Consider the following 16,847-nt stretch of genomic DNA (forward strand, 5'->3'; position numbering starts at 1 on the left):
CTTAATAGTACATGTTCATTAAGTACATAATCTGCCTCCAAGTTACTGCAAATGACATGAATAATAATGGTTTTGCCACTGCATGACATGAATTTTAATCCTTTTTCCCTTCAACAGGTTTCCTACCACTCACCCCCTAACCAAATACTTATTTTTTTTTTCTTTTTTGGTGACTCTTTCTCTAATACTATGGTTTAAGTTTGTCAGACTGTGTTGGATTAAACTGCAGCAATAAAAACTTCAAAGTTTCAGTGTCTCAAAACAACAAAAGCTTATTCTTGCTCATATTACATAGTCATTTTGGTCTGCCTGGAGGTTATGCTTTATGATACTCACATTTGGGAACTCAGGCGGATGGAATTTAGAATATTGGTAGTTACTGTGGCAAAGGAAAAGGTAGCCCCAGAGGGTCTCAGTTGACAATTAAATTCTCAGTTGATAAACTATACTTCCATCCATGATTCCTTGGCCAGAACAGGTCTTACGGCCCAACTGCACCAGGACAATTCAGGTCATGCAATCCCAAGATGGGCTTAGAAGACAAAGAGTCCTATTGGCCAAAGAGCAGTAATGACAAGCTCGGTGCACAAAGATCAGTTCCAGATGGAAGAAAATACAGGAGAATGCTTTGATGACCTCTGGGGAGTTTTGTAAATGAGACTAAAGAGCCCAAACCATCAGTAAAACTAATGAGAAATTTGATTACATTATAAATTTTAAATTTCTGTACAATAAAAGACCCATAGTTAAAGAAAAAACATAGACTCTGGCTTTTGAAAATCCTGTGGATTCGGTTTTCTAAAGAAAAAGTCTTTCACAAAACACCTATAGATATGAGAAAATATTAAAAGCATATTTTACAATGTGTTGCTGAAATGGCAAAAAAGTAATGATATCCTCGAGAAGCCAAACAAGTAAACAAACACAAAAACAAACACAAAGATAAAAACTCAAAGCCAAACAAAAGCCCAACAGTCTGGTAAACAACACTGAAGCTGAAGGTTGTCCAAAGGACATCTGCGAAGCTCTGTCCACTGAGAGTCTGAGTGTGCAGGGTGAGGAGACAAATAGCCACAGAGCTGTGGAGCCACAGAGCCACGGAGACTCCCATTTAAGATAGGAATCTGAAGGGCCACACCCTCAGTGAAAGGATAGTGGTGGTGAGTCAGGGGGTGGGGGGCGGGAAAGGAGGGGAGGGGAGTCCCTGTTTCCACATCCTGGACCAGGTAAAGTAGGAAAAACAAAACCGACCTAATAATTCATGATTACCAATTAGTAGTTAAATGAGTTGTCACCCAGGTTCCTACTAACTAAGTGATCTAAAACATGTCAATTCAATCATCCTGCTGGAAATAATTTATAGTTGTTTTAAATATAATACACATATTTCTAAAGGTATCAAAATGTTCATAAAATAATCAGGAATAAACAGACCAAATATTGGGTGAAAGCAAGAGCCCAGAGAAGTAAGGAGAGCAACTCATCCCCCAAAGGTATATGTTGATCCCTGTATTGGAGCTCTATTTTAAGAGCCCCGTGGACCTTGGGGAACAGCAAACAAACCATGCCACTTAAAATGTGGACACTCAAAAGGGTGTTGACTCAGGGCAATGGAGAAGCACAAGTAAAATCTTCACACCCCTCACCTCCATCTTCAGACCACCCCCAGATGACTGCTTGCAAGGTCAGCCCTCCTGCATAGCATGAAAGAGGAAATTTTTCCAAAAGTTTCTAATGACTGCACACCCTTTCATCCCAGCTCAAAACCAGGACCTCAAGGGGTAACACATTTAGTGGATGAACCAAAAAAAAAAAAAAAAAAAAAAAATCCACCTAGCTCTAGGTAACTTGCCTGTTTAGGACTCATCTCTAATTAGAACAAGGAGAGAAAAATAAAAGAGGGATAATAATAAGAGAATGAGGAGGAGGAAGAACAGGAAGAAAAGAAGAAGCGGTAATGGAAGGAGAAGAATAGGAAGGAGAAGAGGAAGAAGAAGAGGAGGAAGAGGCAGAAGAAGGAGGAAGAGAGGAGAAGGGGAAGAAGAAGAAGACAACAAAGGAAACTGAGTGGAAGATGACACAGATCAAGAAAGAGAGAAGGGAAGGGTGTAGAGAAAGTGTGAAGAAGGAAGAAAAAGGAATTGGAGAATATCTAACCACATGCTTTCCATCACACGGCTTTGATACTGACATTGGCATCTTCCTGTAGGAAAGAAAGCCAAGAACTTAGTAAAAATGTACCTTATATACATACACCCACAAAGGATCTGTCTCCAAAGTATATAAAGAAATTCTGCCACTAGATCAGAATAACAAATCTAATACAAAAAAAATTGCCAAAGACACAAGCAGGTGTTTCACAAAGTAGAAAAATAAAAGGCCAATAAATACGCTTATAAAAGATTATCAAACTCATTAGTAAGCAGGAGAATGCAAAGTACAACCACCATGAAATAGTTTTTGCCCTTGTGAGAGGCACTCTCTCCAGCTTTCCTGGTAGGTTGGTTTCTTGCTGGCATTGGTGCCTGTGATGCCACCAACATGGCCCTTCCTGGAAGGGCCATGCCTAGAAGTAGTGGAGGGACCGAGATTCCATCAACCCTACACTTCAGGGAAGATGAAATGCCTCTAAAAAGGATAAAAACAAGAAATAAGACATTCTCCAACGTTCTGCGTGGAGCACTGGGTGTTATGCACAAACAATGAATCATGGAACACTACATCGAAAACTAATGATGTAATGTATGGTGATTAACATAACAATAAAAAATTTTTAAAAAAAAGACATTCTCCAAGCAATCGTCTAAATCATACCTTAAGACAGAGGAGAGTGAAGACCCAGTTGAGGATATGGCACTTTTTTATAGCTCAGGCAGTTGTCCTTGAAATGAAGGCAGAAAAGGTCCCCATGATTTGGAAGGTATCCAAGGGTTGTAGAGATGGTGAGGCATGGTTCTGCTGCACATTTTATTGGGATAGTCTGAAGAGTTGGCAGAGCATTAAGATTTTACTGAGTCTAGTACAAGGAAAAAAAATCCCTATCTTTTGGCCATTGTGAAGGAGACTGCCCAAATCCAGTAGGTGCTGTTATGATGGCACTTACAGTCTTGATCCCAGACTGGGGGGAAAAGAGGGGGTCAGGTGGGCAAGTGCAGCCTGTTGCAGCTTGAACGAAGACTGAACTTGTTTTGTCACCTTCTACCCTCAGCATCTCACTTCGCAGTCTTAGAGAGGAGTGTGTGTCTCTCAGAGAATGTAAGGTATTGAAACAATGTAGTTATCACAAATTAACAAAAGCTTTCTAAGCTCCAACCACTTCTTTTAGCTCTTTCCACCAAGAGATTAATTAAGCAAAGTGGGACTATAGTTTATTTTATTTTATTTTATTTTAAAGATTTTATTTATTTATTTGAGATAGAGAGAATGAGAGATAGAGAGCACGAGAGGGAAGAGGGTCAGAGGGAGAAGCAGACTCCCCGCCGAGCAGGGAGCCCGATGTGGGACTCGATCCCGGGACTCCAGGATCATGACCTGAGCCGAAGGTAGTTGCTTAACCAACTGAGCCACCCAGGTGCCCGGGACTATAGTTTATTCATGAACATGGTACTCCAAATCAGCTGCCAGGCTGCCATTGCATAGAATGAGAGTGGATTTTTTTTTGTTTTCGTTCAAGCCTTTAAATAAAACAAAATCTTCCTTTATTCTCCATCTTGCCAAAGCAGTGGTTCTCACACAATCTTGTGCAACCAGAGTCACTTGGAAGGCTTGTTATGGTACAATAGCTGTAGAATTTCTGATTTGGCAATACTGGGATGGGGGCCTGAGAATTTGCATTTCTAACAAGTTCCCAAGTGAGGCTGCTGCTGCTGGTCCTGTTGGTCCAGGACCACATTTTGAGAAGCATTGGGCCTAATTATCTTCCTTAGTTTCACCAGAACTTGGTCTGCTTAAAGTTCATTACAGAATATTAAGTTGCCTCTGCACCAAAATTACATTAGTTGCAAGGTGCTGACAGTTTTAACAATTATGAAAGTTGCAAATGAAAATGTCATGCTTTAATCTGCAAATTTTGAATTAGTTCTCCGCAGAATTAAGATTCCTTAGATCAGTTTTCTCAGTGATTTCAGTAACTGTAAAACTGAGTCATTTCTTTTAGGATTCCCTTAATATTTTAACAGATATTTACATTCCAATAGAAATATTAATGTCATTTTACCTATTATCACACTGATGCACAAAAGTAAACATTTGTGAACTTTGGGGATAAACCTGTATTTAATTCAATGCCAATCCTGACAGCTTAAAGCTTTTTGATTAAAGGGTAGGAAAGCGAGATCGGAAAGGAGGGCAGCTAATCCACAGGTTGGGTTACCAAACAGCTAACACTGCGGACACCTGAAGGTGGCAAGAGAGAACTAGGGAAGTGGGAGATTTGGGGTATTTATGCACCAACTCGCTTGAGTCCTTGGTTGAGGACTTGATGGAGGGCTGTCCCCTAGAGCATTGACTCCTTAGCACTGTGGTCTGCCAATGGATGGAAAAGCAGGGTCCAAGTTGAAGAGAACATTCTCCTACAGAGGTAGGCGGTTAGAATTCAGCTGCCGAATGGCTGGTGGGCAGCTTCAAGTGGAGGCTCCTAGACTGAAACCCAGGTCTGACTGATGTCAAAGCCATTGCTTTGTGAATCATGTCTTAATAATACAAGTCTTCCCCCCAAGTGTTCCATGATTGAGTGAAATTTTAGATTGAGACCACAAGGTCTTTGGAATGGCACCTCCCTATATTCTCCCCAGAGTGAGACAAGACTCTTTAAGAATAAGCTATAAATTTGGGCTTAATGTTCCTTGTTAAAGCCAAATGTTTATAATCAGCTGAATTTTATATTATATAGAGACCCTGTTTTTACTGGATGCCTCATTCATTCCATAAGCTCTTTGTCACATGATATGTTCATGGTCCAAATGTGGAAGAAAAATGAGTGGGCAGCCCATTCAGGGTTCCAAGCAAACGCACATACCATGCAGAAGAAGCAGCCTTAGCCAGAACTGTGCCAAGAGTGGATTCATTCAAGTACTTCTCTACGTCCTTAATTTTTGATGTGACAGACAACTAATCCCCTTCTCTTGCCTCCCCAACCCCACCTTCTCATGGCTTAGGGGTAGCTGTTCTTTGGCAGACAGATGCAAGTGAAATTGCAAAATCTAAGCATATATTTGCTCACTTAATGTAAGCAACAGAGAAGTAAATCTGAACTTTGGAAAAAGTCTATTAATAATTGACAAATAGTGGAATTATCAGGATGTAGAAGGCTAGGCAGGGAAAAAAAACCCAAACCTGGGGTGACAGTAACCTGTGAAAATGTTTACGCGGTTAATTTGTATCAGTGATTATGAACAACATGCTAAATCAGTACTTCCGAAGTCTATATATGACTATTATATTTCTGGGGCAAATGACCAGGAAACGTTGGCTGATAATGTTGCAGCATTTTCCAGGTAAGAAAATTTATTTATAGTTTTAAAATTATATGAGGACATCCTACCAAAATAAGATCTCCAAGTTTTAATGTTGATGATGTGAAATTATTTGTCTAGATGGATGCTTAGTAGAGAGGTAAAAAACTCCTGGGGCCATGAGAAGTCTTGGGCTATTAAATTGTTTAAAAATATCCCAAGCCTGGGAATCTCAAACAATTGACTGACAAAACCAACCCTAATTTGCCTCACATGGAATTACGTGGATACTTAATTTAACTGTGTATAAAAATAGTGATGCAGTCTGATGAGTCTCTATTCTTTTTCTCTGAGTATAAGAGGGAGGGTCATCGCTCATGGTGTAGGAAGCAGTTAGCATTAAGTGCAAGATAGCCATCATATCTGGTTGAACCAGATCAGATTGTTGCCTCAAATGTTCCCATCCTGCCGCCTTTCCGTTATCATTCATTTTGATTACTGTTGTCTAAACTTTCACTTTAGATTTCAATTTGTCTCCATAGCATTAATCTTTCAACTTGGCTATTTCATCCCTCATCCAAAGTGCTTCACCTACCTCTATTCCCAAATTAGTTTTCCTTGCCTTTCATATTTCAAAGCACAACATGGTGGGTGTCATGGTTTATATTTTCTCTTTGTAATAAAAATAAGAAACAAAATAACTTTAGAGGAGTGTTTTTCTCTCAGCAGTTATGAAATGGTTTATTTGCTGGGGTAGGGGAGGAGAGCCCTCGATACACTATACGATTTCAGGCTCATCCATCTTACATTATAGCCTTTAGTAAAGCCAGCGAATATTGTGGGTGTTCATTGATGGTGATAAATTAAAGAAAAAAGGAAGAAAATATCCAGAGGAAAGACTCTGCCTTCCTTCTTGGCTTTGTCAGTCTAGAGAAAAATCTCTCAGAAATCACTTTTCTATGTGTAAATTAGGGGAGAGATTATTCTAACCAAGTGGTCCCTGGCAAGCAGCACCAATGTACCCCCAGGAACCTGAGAATGGGGTGAAGGATGGGATTCCCCCCCCCAAACTTCCATAAGCCTTAACTTTGTTTCAAATCTTCCCTGGAACCCACATGAGCTTCACAAATTCGGGAAGAGGAAGAAAAGGAAAAGTTGACTAAGAGCAGAGGGACTTAAAATTCTGTATGATCTTTTTTCAATCATTTAATGTCTTGGGCCTCTTCAAAGTTTTCTGCTCTTGAAAGATGTCCCTTCCTAGGCCCATAGTGGTTCTATTCATCAGATAATGTGGCTTACCTCTTACTAGTCTCCTGAAAACAACACTTTAACCCAAATAGGTCATTTTAACTAAGGAAATCTCAGGCCTCTGACAGGTTGGTGTCTCTTTGAATTTCTCAGGTCATAATGCTCAGATGATCACCTATTTCCTGACCCACCCTTCAACCCCCTTCACCTCATGCTACTTAATTAATTAACTCACATTTATTAGGAATCTCTATGGGCCAGACTCTGTACTACATGCTGAAGATAGAGCAATGAACCAGACAAAGTTCCTATTCATGGGAGCTTACCTTCCAATGGATGTACATTGATTTTTGACCGCCATAACACTGGTGGGTTGAATTGATGCAAAGTGTCCCCAAAATGTACCCAGTAGAGGCCTTAGAGAGGGAGCAAAGGGCTGCAGCAAATACAAACACCTCTGCAACCCTGGAAATTCTAGAAACTTTGTGAGACATAGAAGACAGTGTTGACTTCCAATTTGTGGAGGGGAGGAGTGCCTCATGCTTGTGCAGGTCACACGGTACTCCAGTTAAATATTCCTGGCCTATGCACGTACTAAGTAACTTCAGGACAGAACACAGATCATGCGAATGAGTTTGCAATGCCGTCCTTTCCATGAACCTTGACCTTTCTCTTTTGTTCAGCTTGAAAGTGAAAAAAATGGGGATTAATCAGCTCTGGAGGTCGGTTGATGCTATTTTATTATCAACTGTTTGAGGAGTTTTTATATTGCAACTAACGTTAGGGGCCATCGCCTACTTCAATTCCTCTTTTGTTGTGTAACTGCCTGTGACCCTTCATTCCTCACCTTCTACCATTGAGCTGATGACATGGAGCTCAGAATAGATTTCCTGCCAGGGTCCTGGTGGCTTTGGGCTGATGGGATGAAGAAAACCAATCTGAGCTCTCTCATTCTGATTCAAATGAAGACTGCAAAACAACCAAACCTCAGATAACCCGTTGTGACACAGTGTCAGGGCATTTTAAAGACATTTATGAAGGGTATCCAGCTCCCCCTCCCACAAGCACAACAAAGTGTCATTCACAGTGACCGCTGTTATCTCTGTGCTCCCGCTCTGACAACCGCGGTTTGGCTTCTGGGGACCTGGCTTACTTATGTGACCTCGCACTTGCTTGTAAACATTTCTGGGGTAAGACTTGGGACTCTAATGTTATTGTAGCCAAAAAAGAATAAAAATAAAGTAAAATAAAATAAAATAAAATAAAATAAAATAAAATAAAATGCAAGAGGACAAAGTCAAATAGATGGAACCAGACTGAAGAGCATAACTTCCTATTGTGAACATGAAGCGAACAGCAGATGTCAGCTTGCTACATTTTGCTTGGCCTGACCTGATTGGGGTTAACTTAAAATAAATAAATAAATAAAAAACAAAGAACAACACAGTACGTGTTTCTCTTACAAATGAACTTAGTGTATCCTTCTCAATCATGGTCTGCACTTTGTGGCTTCTTGTGAAATTATCATTAGTGGAAACTAATTCTACAATTTGGGGCATCTAGAAGTCCCGATGATATTAGAAAATGAAGCTCCTTTCTTTCCTCACACTGAAAATGGCATGATTTTCTTTTAAGTAACAGATGGAAAAGTGATAACCTTCTCTCACTTTAATATTTGAGAAGCAGTCTGAACTCCCCTGCGGCATTATAAGTATTCTCCTCCTAGGTGTAAATGCCACAAGATGGTTTCCATGATAGGTGAGTAGAGTAAGCTGCTTTTTGCTCTTGCGTTATGCAAAGTAGCTAATTGCCTCTTCTTTTTGAAGATTCATGTGGCAAGAGGTCTCACATCCCAGCTCTGTTCTCTCCTCCCCCTCCTCCTACCCTTTGTCCTCCCTTTCTCCTCTGCTTCCTCTATCTTGGACCTCAGAGCTGTGACTTCTTTATCCATACGAGTGTTGGCAAATCTATACACGCATGAGGACACGCGTGCGCACACACACGCGCAAGCACAACTATACACCTTGTCAGGAGGGTCACAGGCCTTCCGAAACCCATTTACACACCAAGGCATTCAAAAACTGGCTTGACTATTTAAATATAGCACTGCTTGCTGTGCAGTGTTTTCTTCAGACGTAGATCCCTGCCCTCCTTACTCCTTTACTGCAATACCTCAGAGGTTGAGGGCCATCCAGTTAAATGTTTTCAAGATCTCACGATATTAAGAATGAAAGGTAAAAAAGGAGATTACAAAAATTGTGCTATTTTATATACTTGATATATGTATTTACATATATTTCATTTGATGTAAATGCTTAGAGTAAAAAATTAATGTGGAGAAATTGGGATGCAATAAGATTGTCTTACAGGACTTATGAAACATTAATTCACTGGGTTCAGTTGATGGGATTCAGTAACAGCACATGACTTTAAAGCTGGATGTTCAGTGTCTTCCTTCAAATAGAGTATCCCATCATGGCAATGTGGACATCACCACATTTTTTTTGTAAATTAAATGTGAGACTTTTGTTGGTTGTGAGGTGTGGGTCAAAAGCCCTATGAAAGGATCGCCCCTTCTACCCCACTTCCATTGCTCAGGCATCTTATTTTCCATCCTTTGAAAGAGGTTTATTATTCAATTGGTTGAATTATTTTGCTGATCTTCATATCTTTTTTCCAAAGTGGAGGTCCTATAAGAGCACAGTCCAAGGTTATAGTCGGCTGCGATTTTCTGTAAGATTGTGGGAAAAAAATCATTTAAATTGGGGATGGGGTCAGGTGGGACTTGGAAAGCTATTAGATTTACCTGACAAGGTTAGTTGTAATGGCTCTTCAGAAAATATCAAAATGTGGAGAACTTTTTGGAGAGCCTACACTTTCCACTCCATTGACCTTACCTAATTTTGTGTGAAAATTGCATTTTGTTCACTGGTTGGTGAGTCTCTGTAGTGTCACCCTCAGAACAGAAAGGAGTGTTGAGGGGGAGAACACACAGTTATTAAAGGGACTGCGCCACCACGTGGACAAGCGTAAAGCTACTGCTTGGAGATAGAAGGACTGAGCCTTGCCTTCTATGTAGGAACTGAACATTAAACAATGTCCTTTCTCTCTCTCTCTCTCTTTCTCTCTCTCTCACACACACACAGCTGATGCCCTGCAGCTCTGTGTGTGCCCTTTGTAAAAATGCTCATTGTTTCCTCAGCTCTAAGTAAATACTAATGCCTTCCAAGGCCAGCCTGCCAATGGCTATTAAAACCTTTTTCTCTCATTCTAATAATACACTTAGAGATGATTGGTAATAAAAACTCTCTTCAAGGCTTCTGCCTCCCCCCCCCCCCCAATGGAGATCAAAGAAGCATGCTGTGAGAGTCAGTCCAAAAGAAAAGACTTCCAGCAGCAAGGCGCGTGGTGTGACAAAAAATAATGACAATTATGATGTTCAAAGGAATTACGGAGAAATCGCACAGTAAAACTTCTTTATTATGCATTTCAAGGGCTGGATGTATTTACTTTATTATGTGAAGAAGGGTAAGATTACGGACCCAAAGCAACAGGAAGGCAGAATTTCTTCGTCCGCTACAGGAAGTAGGCTGCAATTAAAACTTCGGAGGTTCGATTTATTTTGGTTACTCCAATTCTAAATCACACTTCACTATATTAACTAAAAATCTCGATTTCTCTGGAAGCAGAGCTCAATCTAGGTAATGAAAGCTGAGGGCTGGTTAGGTATGTATGTGGGTCTTACACACATGTTTATTGTCTTAGTGCTCATTAGAAATAGGGCTGTACTTTCTTCCCTTCTAATCAGTGACTAATGAGAGAAATAATCCTGAACCAATAGGACATAGAAATTTTGCTAAGAGGGAAGAGAACTTGTTCTCCTCTAAACTTTACTCTTAAAATTTTGGTTCTTGGTTTATTGATCATTTTCACTGTAACACAAAAGAATTGCAGGAAGAGTCATTTAAGATCATGTTCAGGAGTCAAAAATTCTTCAAGCCAAAACTCCAGTCTCTGCCAAATAACCTTTTTGAGGAAACTAAAAAAAATTATCTCCCCTCATCACCATATTTCAATGAATACTGACTTCAGTTTAAGAATTTCCAAGAAACTACATTATAATTTTAAAAGTAATTACCTAAGGAATTACTGTCGACTTCCAATTACTGTCTGTTATATACATACATACATACATATATATATATATATATATATATATGACAAACTGGACATATCTGCCTTCCATGTTTTTGTATACCATCTTCAGAATGACTTGGAGGAAGTGAAATGAAAGCTATGTTCACACAAAAACATTTAAGTGAGTGTTTATAGTCGGCTTTATTCATAATTGCTTCAAACTGGAAATGTTCCAAATGTCTCTTAGCTGGGGAATGGGCAAACAGACTGGGGGACCTCTGTACAGCGGAATACTATTCATCCACCAAGAGCAACAGATGACGGACGAATTGGCAACATGGGTGAATCTCAAAAGCACTATGCTTTTAGTGAAAGAAGCCAGACTCAAAACGCTACATTATATATGATTCCTTTTGTATATTCTTGTGAAGTAAAACTATATGGACAGAAAAAGTATCAGTGGTGGTTAGGGGATTGGTTTCACTGCAAAAGGAAATGGGGACATTTTTCAAGATGGTGATCTGTTCTGGACTGTCTTGGCACTTACACAACCGCATGCGTGTGTCAAAGCTTGCACGGGCAAATCCTACCATATGTTAATTACACCTCACTAAGAACAATAACTTGTGAAATCCATTATTCTTATGGCTAATTTGCCATCTTCACAAACATGAAAAATGCCCCTTTTCTTTAACTTTGTAAAGTAGTTTGCCAAATGGGAGAAATAAAATGATATTTTCTCTTTCTAACTAAAATGAAATGTCAAAGCTTTGGTGATGATTTTAGAATTCTAAAACTTTTTTTTTTTTTTTTTTAATTCTAGATGGAAGCTATATCCACGGATGCTCCGGAATGTTGCCGAGGTAGACCTGTCGACTTCCATTTTGGGGCAGAGGGTCAGCATGCCAATATGCGCTGGAGCTACTGCCATGCAGTGCATGGCTCATGAGGATGGGGAGCTTGCAACTGTGCGAGGTAGGAAGAGAGTCTCACCCAAAGGGACAGAAGAGGACTAACATTTAGTGACTTCTTTCTCTGTATGCATCAAGCAAACACTTCCCTGGATATTTTTACACTCACAAAAATTAAACTCATTGACGCTGCCATCCAAATACCTGTTCTTGCACATTCTCCTCCTCTAGGACTCTGGGCAAGATACTCTTGGTGCCTCAGTTTTATCAGCTATAAAGTGGGGATAAAAATGGTACCCATCTCCTTGAGTGACTGTCAGGATTAAATGAGTTCACACATATAAAGTGCTTAAAATAGTGCCTTGCACAGAGTGGTGGTTCAATAGCTTTTAGTTATATTACATGTATTAATATCCACATTTCAGAAAATGGAGGTCTGAGAAATTGACTCCCCCATGGTCATACAGCTTGGTAGTGGTCGAAATGGGATTCAACCTCATAGCTACCTGATTTCAAAGCCCTTCCTGCTTCCCCAAACAACTTGATTCTCTCAAGGAAACAGCAGATGCAGAGACCCGGTTGGTTGAGTTTTCTGTCATGGTTTGGGACCACTATTCTGTTTTATGAATGGGTTATATTCCCAATAGAGTATTTCTGCCTTACGAGAGAGAGATGAGAAATTCAAATATGATGTAAAGAAATTCCTTATTAGGGCTAATTTATTAACTTGCCAGTCCCCTAGCAACTACGAACATTTGAAAAGGTATGCACAGTGATAAATCTCCCCACTCTGCTTCAGAAACTCATATAAAAGTTGGTAATGAATTCTATCTGACTTCTTTTGATGCTAAGCAGGGAAGGAAATTCAGGTCCAAAGAGCAGGAACTAAATACTATTTTAAAGCATTTTAGTTCAAAGTATCACAGATCTTATGGATTTACTTCCCTTCTTGAAATGTCTGCCACAGAATTCTGCCAGGGATATCAGCATGACCCAGTGGTTGTGCTGGACAGACTTAGGTTAGAGTCTAGAACTTTTTTAATTCTAGGACCACACACAGAGAAGTGGTCTTGGGGCCCCAGCCATTTGTCTATGGTAATCCTGAAATATGGGCAGGGAGAAGGGGAAAAGAAGAAGGAAACCAGTATCTTTCCATTTACAGTTGGGGTGAGAGAGGCCTTCCCAAGAATTCCATAGATAACAACCATTAAAACAAAAGCCAACAGGGCACCTGGGTGGCTCAGTTGGTTAAGCGACTGCCTTGAGCTCAGGTCATGATCCCAGGGTCCTGGGATCGAGCCCCGCATCAGGCTCCCTGCTCAGCGGGAAGCCTGCTTCTCCCTCTCCCACTCCCCCTGCTTGTGTTCCCTCTCTCGCTGTGTCTCTCTCTGTCAAATAAATAAACAAAATCTTTAAAAATAAATAAATAAAACAAAAGCCAACAAATCAACACAAACCCCAGAAACTTCCATGCTGTCAAAGTTCTATAAAAATTGAAAAAATAAGTGGCAAACAAAACAAATTTGAAAAATTATGAGGCTGCAAAGTGTTAATGAACTTTCCGTGTGAAGCGCCCTTATACTTGAATAATGAAATAACATCTAACCCCAAAGAGATGAAAAGATGTAAGTGGAAAAAGACAAATAGAAAATTCATAATTGGACACATGAAAATGGCCAATAGACATATGAAAAGTATTCATTTTCCCTAGCTGTCAAATAAATGTTAAGTTATAACTATATATTTTATTTTCTGAATATGAAGTTATTATTTTCAGATTATACGGTGTGTGGAGGGTGGAAGGAAAGTGTGCATTTTCAAATACCGATAGGAAGAGCGTAAAGCGGAATCATATCTCTAGAAAATCATTTGACAATTGTTAACCAAAGCTTTGAGGGTGTGAATTCCATGTGATGCTCTAAGTCCTCTTCTAGAAATTCCATGGAAATAATTATGACTTTGAAGAATGACATTTCTGCAGGGATTCTCATGCCTTTATTTTTGATAGGAGAAAAATTAGGAAAAAAAAAAACCTACCCAAGTGTCCCATAATTGGAGATTGGTTGTAAAAAACAGGGTACCTTAGAAATGGGATTAATTTTTGTAATGATATCAGAGAAAGAGTATATGGAAAGATGTTGCGGTATAGTTTTTAAAAAGCAGTTACAAACCATAGTAAGGCCCTAAAATACATTTACGTTTTAAGGTAAAGAATGCAGACTCCATTTTACATGTGTTTATTTACGAGTGATAGGATTACTCCTGACTTTATATTCTTCTTATTTGGGGTCCATACTTACTGAATTCCCTTTGAACTATTTTGTAAGACAGGACCAATAACCACTGAGCAAAAGATGGAGAAGAGACCATGAGGAGAATGGTGGTGAGGGAGAGGACATAAGAGAAGGCAATGAGCAGAGCTCACTTGGTTAAAACAGCAACGACAAACCCCAGAGACTGCAAATACTTGTATATATTCCTTTATGTGACACTTGACAGGCGTCACTGTGTTCATTCTGTGGGCAAAGAGCTAGAGCTCCAGAGAAAGCAGTTTTCTTGACCAGTAAATGACAGGACTTACTCTCCACCTCTCTTCCGATGGTTCCAAGATCAGGGCTCCCTATTTTTGGTGGGGACGGGATGAAAAGAAAAATGAGAAGAAAGCTCACTTAGAAATTATGATTTGATGGCCTAGATAGGACTGTTTTGTGCAACATTATTTCCTCCCAGCACTAACCAGGAGGCATTCTTAAGTTCCTGTTGGAATATTCCTTACAAAGCAATGACCATGTTCCAGGTGCTCTTCTAAGTACAGTACAAGTATTAAAGCATTGAATCCTCAGAGCAGCCCAAAGAAGTAGTACTATAGTAAGCCCCTTTGACACATGGGAAACTGAGGCACCCAGCAGATGAATAACTTGCCCAGGATCACACAACTCATACGACAGAAACAAGATTCAGGCCTAGGCAGTCTGGCTCCAGAATCTTCACTCCTAACCACCTTGTGCTGCTTTCCATTTCCAGAAAATCCCATACAAAGTCATGACGGGAAGCCCATTATTCTGTCAGTTACAATCCCCTAAAAGTAATTGATTTATTGCTTTAGGTGCATACAAAGCAGGTCCCCCAGGAGAGTGGGATACATCATCGGTATTGGGACAGGGTTAAACAGTTAAGAATGCAGAGGGGTGGTGACACCGAGAACACAGAGGAACTGGCAATGAAAGGTCACACAATGCCCTCGAGAATCTAAGATCCTGGATCAGGTTCTTGTGAGGGCAGTGACATCACAGTTTATATCCAGATTTATGGTAGAAACCTCCTTTAAGGATTTCAACATTCCTAAGGTTTTCTTCTATGGCCCAATTGCCATGGATGGATGGATGGTCTATTTAATATTTAGATTAACCCTGAAAGCTGATGGTGATCAGCTCATGACCAGGAGTGCTCCTTGGTTGGTATGTTTTAGTTGTGGGATGGATAGGTTACTTGGAAGGAAAGAAAGCATGCGTGCCTGGAGCAGATGCTGTTGGTGCTTGGGATATATCCCCCTGTTCTTTATCATTCCTATCAGAACCTGCAACTTTTTGCCTGGCATTTTCTCTGGCAACGGGGGCAGATGGATAGGAAGGTTGGGTGCTTCCTGCCCATTAATACACCCTTCATTGACTGCCTTCCCGTCCCTATCTCACTTTTAAACTCACCTGGTGAATATTTCCAAATACAAGACTTGTGCTCATATCTTTGTCTCATTGCTGGCTTCTGGAAGAATGCCAACCAAGGTGAGGGCCACTCAAATTCCCAGGGAACGGTCAGGCTTGAATAATTAGAATGGGCGTCCAGGAAGTTGTGGAAGTTGCCACAGTACCACAATATTGGCTTCTCAACTGGCTCTCCAGACTTCACAGAACCCTGCTTCAAGGGTCTTTGGACTTTCTTTTCACCACTTCGGTGTGAACTGGGCCCGAGAAGAGAGCTCTGTTTTCTTACTCAGCTTTGTAGTTGAAGAGTGACCGATGGAGCTACTCTTTCTTCATTTTCAAAATGGCAGTGAATATAAGATCGCCAAATAAAACACAGGGAGCTAGTTACATGTGAATTTCAGATAAACAACAAATCCTTTGTAGCTGGGTCATCCTATATGTTTATTTGCCGTATCTGGCAACCTTAATTGAATAAGAGCCCTTACTTCTGGGGGGGGTCCTTTGAGAATCACATGAGAATAATGCTGGGAAAAGCTTCCCAAAATGGGGTGCACTTTTTATTTGCCCCTCAGGGTCCCAAAAGTCTCTTCCACATATTAAAAAACTGCTTTCAGAAAAGTACACTCCATTCACACTTTGATGGGAGTGAAAGTCGCCCTTTTTGCTTTGCTGAAGATATTTTTGCTTTAAGCTTTACGCAGCAACCTCAAAAATGGCTCTGAGGGTCAGACTGGTAACATAAATATCCAAAGAGGGATGAAGTTAGGAAAACAACAATGCAGGATCGGTGGTGGAGACGGTCGTGGTGGAGATTGCAGGTTCCACGGACGGGGGCAGCCGCATTTCAGTGCTAGCTAACTAAGGCCCCAAGGGAATGAGGATGTGGGGTTGCCAAATCTTCCAACATTTCAAGAGAAGCCAGAAACCTTGATTTTTATGTGTAATCTCCTGGTTTTTAAATGTTGGCAAATAAATCAAAAATTCTCTAAAACACTGTTTGGGGCAATAATGTGTGGGCCAAAGCAAATACTTTTGTGGGCTACGAGTGTCCCCTGGGCTGTCAGGCTGGGACACCTGATTTATGTGGAAATTCACCACTAACTAGTTGCACTTCTGTGGCAGGTCATTTTCACTCTCTAGGAGGATTACGTTTCCTCACTGATAAAGTCAGCTGCTTAAGCAAGATCAGTGGTTTGCTTACCATGCCCCAAGGAGGTCAGGATTGTTCCCAGGGCTCTCGGGGAAGTTAGGTGTGTCACTGAGCACAGAGCTACTCCTGTTGCATGCTGGGGTTCGGCAGGACAGACAGGACAGTTCTTTAAAGAAGGAGTTCTGCTAACAAAGGCAAGAAAGAAGACCAAATCTCCACAATGAGAAAATGTTGGAAACCAAAA

General features: G+C 40.4%; 1 protein-coding gene across 1 annotated transcript in view; it reads left to right on the forward strand.

Moving 5' to 3' along the window:
- Positions 1–5,335: 5,335 nt before the first annotated feature.
- The window catches only part of HAO1 (hydroxyacid oxidase 1), a 50,641-nt gene continuing 39,129 nt past the window's right edge, over positions 5,336–16,847 (forward strand). Inside the window, exons 1-2 of the mRNA XM_027624150.1 lie at positions 5,336–5,495; positions 11,662–11,813. Coding sequence (XP_027479951.1) covers positions 5,359–5,495; positions 11,662–11,813 — 289 coding nt within the window. The 5' untranslated portion in view covers positions 5,336–5,358. The remainder of the gene's footprint in view (positions 5,496–11,661; positions 11,814–16,847) is intronic.

This window comes from Zalophus californianus, chromosome 8 (genome assembly GCF_009762305.2).
Source record: "Zalophus californianus isolate mZalCal1 chromosome 8, mZalCal1.pri.v2, whole genome shotgun sequence".
In the NCBI taxonomy this organism is placed as follows: Eukaryota; Metazoa; Chordata; class Mammalia; order Carnivora; family Otariidae; genus Zalophus; species Zalophus californianus.